This window comes from Camelina sativa, chromosome 5 (genome assembly GCF_000633955.1).
Source record: "Camelina sativa cultivar DH55 chromosome 5, Cs, whole genome shotgun sequence".
Taxonomy (NCBI): domain Eukaryota; kingdom Viridiplantae; phylum Streptophyta; class Magnoliopsida; order Brassicales; family Brassicaceae; genus Camelina; species Camelina sativa.
In genome coordinates this window covers 24594928-24602217 of record NC_025689.1, presented here as the reverse complement: position 1 = coordinate 24602217, position 7290 = coordinate 24594928, and the positions used below count along the sequence as shown (strand labels likewise).

At 43.5% G+C, this 7290-nt stretch overlaps 1 protein-coding gene across 1 annotated transcript; it reads left to right on the top strand.

Annotated features, from left to right (window-relative positions):
- LOC104789550 (methyl-CpG-binding domain protein 2-like) lies at positions 4463–4879 on the top strand. The gene is made up of 2 exons (XM_010515229.1): positions 4463–4555; positions 4613–4879. Exons 1-2 carry the CDS (start codon positions 4463–4465, stop codon positions 4877–4879), a joined length of 360 nt encoding a protein of 119 aa, XP_010513531.1.

Genomic DNA, 7290 nt, shown 5'->3' with positions numbered 1-7290 from the left:
GAGAAAGAGTTTCGCCGTTTACCTTTCTCGGTGTTTACACTCAACGATTCTTGACGGATCAGCAACGCCGATCAACAAAGCTTCAAGTCCACAGTTGTCACGTCCTCATCTCTCAACAATCAAACAACAACAAAGCAACAGATCCATCAAGACAATATCATAAACTTATTCCGCAAGCTACATAATTAATTAGGTTTCCTTACCCTTAACGACATCTCCGATGGACCACGACTACGCCGATGACAGCGGCGGTCATCTGGTGACTCATGGTTGCAACCTCTAGCAGCAACTCACGGTGGCGGTGGTATCGACGGCAACAATCTTGTCTCGCTTCTCAAGGTTCTCGGATTCTTTCAAACACAACACCATGACAGAACAACAACAACAACCACAATGGCTCAGCTGTCTCTCTCCCACACTCGGTGGCTACTGGTCTAGTTTTAGGGTTTTAGTTTGCGAGTCTTTCTGTTTTACGGCTGAAGTAGTGTATACATCCACGATTACACAAACGACATGGCCTTTATCGTTTAACGTAATGCACACTTTAATGGGCTTGAAAAAAACAAATTAGCCCAATTACCAATATAAAACCGGGATGTTACAATTCTCCCCCACTTAAAATAAATTCGTCCTCGAATTTGCGAATTTGTTTTTCCCGCACTTAGTTTTCGTCCTAACTTGTAGTATCCTTCTCTGAGATGCTCTGTTCACTTTTATGCACTTTTTTATCAACAACGAATCACAAGTTTCCACTTGGTTTGGATACAATATTCTAGTTTCCATTTACTAGAAATAATTTCTCCTTGCTCCTCATTCTTAGCTTTTGATTCAATGAAACCCAACTCTTTACTTATTATGATTTAATCCACGCTTAACCGTATGACAACATGGGACGCCAAGTGTCATAGTTCCTTTAGCTTTCCATCGCTTAGGCATAATATACATCCCTCAAATAATTATGAAACTTGAAAGAATATTCCGATTTCCAACAAAGGTTTTTCCATTACCTTAGACTTGTGAAAATAACCTATTCACCAACATACGACCTTGTCTAATAATGTTATGAAGTGTGCACATTAACCGTGACCATTACGGTTTTTTCCAACACCTAGTTACATAATCCACCAAGCTTCCGCTGCGCTCACTCTGTAAAGTTAACATCCCTTTGAAGGTTTCCCAATTTTAAAATTAACATAGTGTTTTCCTAACACTCTCTTACGGTTCTTGTTCATTTTGGGTTTCACACTTCCATGCATTTTTTTTAAGTAGTACTTCTCATGTAATCCACATTCACCACATAGTTCTTCATTTATCGAACACCAAATAGTAATGCCTCCTCCTCGTTCCTAGTGATCTCCATTTCACTATCTTTAGTGGGTTCCATTACCACATAACAGAATTAATGATTTGTGAACACTTCACCCTATCTTAATTCTTCAAACCATTTTTTCCCCTCCGAAATAATATCTATTTTCTAAGACTCCTCCAAAGCCACAATATAGGAATTATCCATCTCCCTTTTTTTCTTTTAAACATCTTCCGTCTTGACTCATCATATTCTACAACTATCCAAGTTGCGTCCTTACTTCTAGTCATCTATAGTAGTCCGACAATCTCCATGATCACCACACTTTTTCCATTCGGTTTAAGATAACTTCAAATTATAAGCAACATATATATCTCCACTGTCACGACACATTCCCCTTTTTTTTTTAATCTTTAACAACGCTTACACACAATACTATGTAGAAGCCAATAATCTACATTAATGTGTGGTATCCTCCCACACTGCTCCTTTTCACTTCCTCCGCTGCAATTCTCTTTTGTGCTCTCCAAGCACTAGAATAATCTCGACTGGTGATCGTTATACAATAACTCATCTTTAAACTTTGTGGCCCATCCCGATAAGCGTTATTCAAAAATATTAACTTGGATATTCGTCAAATGTCCATTTGACATTTAGAAGCTAGTATCCCACACCTTCGTCCACTCGAACAACAGGTCATTCCATGTGTGTCAAGTAATTGGTTTAACAATACTAGCAAACACTTTACCAACTTCCAGCTGTTACATACGACTCCAAGAAAAACTACGGACCTTAGTAGCATTCTTATCCATCAACGTTAACTTCTCCAAGTCAACTTATCACTTCAACTACTAAGTCTACACGCCCCTCAGGACTGCCTCCCGGGTCGGAACCGGTTTCAAATAACCATGGGCTCTGATACCAAAATTGTAACACCCAATTTCCATGGCAAGTCACAGGTTAACTTATACCACAAGTAAACCATACTTAACCGAAAATAACCGAAAAATCCATTAATTCAATTTAAACGTCTTTCAAACCATCATTTAAACGTTAAACTGAAACTAACAACCAGTTCGATAAACCAACAGTGGAAAATAAAAGAATAATCTCCAGCTCCTAGCACCAACACCAACTCTATCATCTACTCCTCATGGTTACCTGCAAGAGAAAGAGAGGGATGAGTAATCTAAGATTACTCAGCGAGGGCAAGCCTTAGGGCTCACAAAGTGTTCATACACAAACATGCTTAGACCATCACAAAGTCTAAACCTAAGACAAGCAATCAATCACGTGTCAACGACACTCAAACATCAAACAAATGAGACTACGTCCCATAGACAATGCTGTGCATTATGGGATTCCTCATGCTTTCGCACTTCTTCCTGCACATTTTTGTCGCCGTGCATTACGGGATTCCTCATGCTTTCGCACTTCTTCCTGCACATTTTCACTTGCGTATCCGGATTCTTCATGCTTCTCGCACTTCTTCCACGCACAACGCGTTGGCTCGTCAGCCAATCCTGATCTACCCGCATTCCGCGCCCGTAGATCACCACACAACTACAAGGAAAAATTCCTTGTAGGACTCTCTGCGGTTCTCCCGCTTCTTCGTGCCTCTTGGAACATTTTCTCCTCACACTTAAACAATTTATTTAATCATACAAACATGCATATCACACACCACGCAATCCGTTTTAAAACATCTAGTTCTTTTAACTTTCAAATCCTATTACTAATTCTTTTTCCTTACATTTTATTTAGTAAATATATAATATATATATATATATATGTATTATTATACACTCAACAATCAACTAAGATTATTTATATATAATCCATAGGTATACTTGGCTTAACCTTAAATTAAGTAACTATCTAAACATATCGACATATGAAAAAGACACTAACTAGTCCTCACCTTTGCCACACAAATAGAATCCTCGATTTAGTACAAGCTCCAACAGAAATCGCTTCAATAATAATCATGGTCTGCAACGGTTTAGATTAAACAATCAAAGATTATTTTCCAATAATAATCTATGAATTAATCTAATTTATCAAACCCGATTTAATGTGCTGATGTTTCTCAAATAAATTAATTAGATGTAGTTTAATAATTAAATCAAACCAACAGTCTAATAATTCATAACACCACAATTTAGTCCACTTACGATCACATGCTCCCACAATACCAATTCCTCAACCAGCCACAATACACAACGTCATCGACAACGTACGTAACCACTAACCATGCATGACACCACAAATCAACTCATGCACGTTCGATAAACAAGTTTCGGTTCTGGACTTAAATCCTCTGGTTTAGTTGGTTAAGCTTCTCGGTTCAATAATCAATGCAACACAACGACAGACACGAGAAAGAGTTTCGCCGTTTACCTTTCTCGACGTTTACACTCAATGATTCTTGACGGATCAGCAACGCCGATCAACAAAGCTTCAAGTCCATAGTTGTCACGTCCTCATCTCTCAACAAATAAACAACAACAAAGCAACAGATCCATCAAGACAATATCATAAACTTATTCCGCAAGCTACATAATTAATTAGGTTTCCTTACCCTTAACGACATCTTCGATGGACCACGACTACGCCGATGACAGCGGCGGTCATCCGGTGACTCATGGTTGCAACCTCTAGCGCAACTCACGGTGGCGGTGGTGTCGACGGCAACAATCTTGTCTCGCTTCTCAACGTTCTCGGATTCTTTCGAACACAACACCATGACAGAACAACAACAACAACCACAATGGCTCAGCTGTCTCTCTCCCACACTCGGTGGCTGCTGGTCTAGTTTTAGGGTTTTAGTTTGCGAGTCTTTCTGTTTTACGGCTGAAGTAGTGTATACATCCACGATTACACAAACGACATGGCCTTTGTCGTTTAACGTAATGCACACTTTAATGGGCTTGAAAAAAACAAATTAGCCCAATTACCAATATAAAACCGGGATGTTACACCAAATTTATTTTCATATGTACTAGAAAACATGTTTTGTGAATTCAAAAAACACGTTAATTATTTGGTGTTCATCGTTCTTTCTTCTATTGTGGAGGATTGCTTAAGCAATTTGCATGCGATGTTCGAATAAATGTTTGTAATAACGACCATCTTAATATATTCTGGGTAGTGCAGATGGTTAGAGGTGGAGCTGTTACTAGTCGGGGACACGGACATGGTCGTGGACGCACACGTGATCGTGGTAGGGGCAGAGGCCCAGTTGCTAGTGTTACCGTGGACCCGAGTGTGACGGTAGAGGGCCTTGGAGAGTCGCATGCATTCTAGGAGGGGTCTGTGAGTGTGGCTGGTGGTGGTGTCGATATGACCGTTGGCACTAAGGGGGTCGGTGTGGGCGGTGTCGGTGCCGGGTTGGCCGGTTGTACTGGAGTTTCGGGTGTGGGAGTTCCAGTAGGTGGAGCCCTTGGTAGAGATGATGTGATTGCGGACTTGTTGGCGCGGATGTTGGAGCAGTTGCCGGCAGTGGTACCAGCGCAGGCTCCGGGTTGTACCACCTGTGGTGGAGAAGGGGCAGCAGCCAGTGGCTGCGGGTGAGGGAGCTCATTCCCTTTACGTGACCATACTAAGGAAGATGAGCAAGATCGGTACAGAGTGGTTTTTGGATGGTACCGACCCTACTGCTGTAGATGCATGGAGGACGATAGCGGAACGTGACTTCCAGTCTCTTAGATGTCCTCAGAAGTTTTGGGTGGACATAAGGATCCACAACCTGATAGGTGATGCTCACTTGTGGTGGAGATTAGTGGCGGCCAGGAGGGTGCAGAGGGAGATAACTTGGGTGGATTTTGTAGAGGAGTTTAACCGGAAGTACTTTCCTAGAAAAGCATTAGACCGGTTGGAGGTGCAATTCCTATAGATATCTCAGGGGACTCGGTCGGTGCAGGAGTTAGATGTGGAGTTCAGTCGACTTCTGATGTATGGGGGTCGGGTGATGGAGTCCGAAGAGGCTCAAGTTAGGAGGTTCATGAGGGCGCTTCGTGAGGACTTGAGGGTCCATTGCAGAGGGAGGAGTTACACCACGAGGGCGGAGCTACTGGAGACCGCAGCTGAGATCGAGGAAGACCTAAGGGAGTAGATCGTGGTGGTTAGCCCAACAGTTCGGACAGAGGAGACGCCAGAGAAGATTGTCCCTATCAAAGGCAGGAAACCGGCGCAGGGACAGAAGAGGAAGCCGGAAGTCACATCAGGTATGCGGCAAGGGGCACGAGGGTGTTTTGGATGTGGAGGCAGGGATCACAGGTTGGCAGACTGTCCCAAGAAAAGTGACCCGCAAGAATATCATCATTTGTGGGGAGGAGGGCATATCAGGCCTTTCTGTCCTAAGTGGAGTTGTAAACGATTATTGCATTTGAGGTTTTAATAAAGATGGAGTTCTTTGGGACGTGTGATTTGTGGGTCTCGTGGAAAAGGAAATTGCTCAGTAGTTCTATATATGGAAAGTTGCCATAAATAGATATTTTCTAAATATGGAAAGTTTTATGTGAGTTAGAGCTTTGCTATTTTTGGAAAGTTCGGTTGCAAAAATAGGAAGTTTTATGAATAGTCAGAACATGTCTATTTTTTTAAAGGATGCGTGGGGACATCCAAGTGGTTGGGATGTTTTGGAGTGAGGCCTGGGGGTGGCCATGGCGGTGGTTATATTCCGGGAGGGAATATGGTGGTTGGTAAAACATTGCAAGTTTTTACGAGGAACACATGGGTGTTCCTGGTTGAAAAAATGCGTATAGACATTATGACCGTTTGCTGTAAAAGCGGAGGGTCCTGAACAACTCATGAGGAGAAGGGAGTTCTCCTAGGGGGACTGTAACAACCCGTCCTGTGGACCCCACTAGCCTCACTACTAGCCCACTAGCCTTAGTGCTAGCCGCCCCAATGGACCCCAAGCTGGCCCTGCAGGGCATCGATCCTAACCCATCACTATGGATATCCTAATTCACCAGTAGGTTATTGGTGCGCCAGGCGTTCCATGAACTCTGGTCCTCACCCTTTAACAACCTTCCCACATGACAAGCTGTCACCAATTGATCTACAGGTCAATTGGTGGGGACCATGGTTTGAGGGACGCCTGACGCACCAATAACCTACTGGTGGATTGGGATATCCACAGTGATGGGTTAGGATCGATGCCCTGCAGGGCCAGCTTGGGGTCCGTTGGGGCGGCTAGCACTGAGGCTAGTGGGCTAGCAGTGAGGCTAGTGGGGTCCACGGGATGGGTTGTCACTGGGACGGGGGGTTCCTAGATACCGATAGCTTGAGGGACTGCAGTTCTGAGGGTGGCAGAGGAGATGGGGGTTCCCCTGAGGAGATGGGGGTTATCCTGGTACTGAGATCTCGAGGGTGACGACCCGAGGGTGAGACGGTATGGCTCAAAGATGGGGGATCTGAGAGTGTGATCGATATGGCTTGAATGTTGCGACCTAAGAGCAGATGATTTGGGGGCAAAAGTGTCACAAACGTGGGGATAAGTAGTGTGACCGGATGTGGATTTAGGAGATTGATGGGCGTTCAATCTCAGGTTTCATGTTTTGACTGGATGTGGATATCGGGAATGATGGGGGTTCAATCTCGAGGGTTTCTGTGAGTTGACCGGGAGGGTCAGGTTTATGCTGGCTGGGGGGCAGAGTTGTGGTGATTTGAAGAGTCAGGTTTGTGTTGACCAGTGGGGTTAGGGTGGTTTGGACCAGTGGAGTCCTGGTTGCGGCAGACCGGATGGTTGGATGGTGAGAATTTTTGCGACGGTGGTTGGATGAGTGTTGTAGACGAGTGACTGATGTTCATATATTTTACCTTGTTTTCCCTTAGTTTATTCACATCTTTTGCATCTTTTGCTATCCATTTTAACCATTATTGCATAGCTTTAGGACCAATCATGCATTAGAGTTTAGTTGCATTGCATTTGCATCTTTTCATGCATAAACAGGTGATTTTGGAGCTTAAGGAGCATG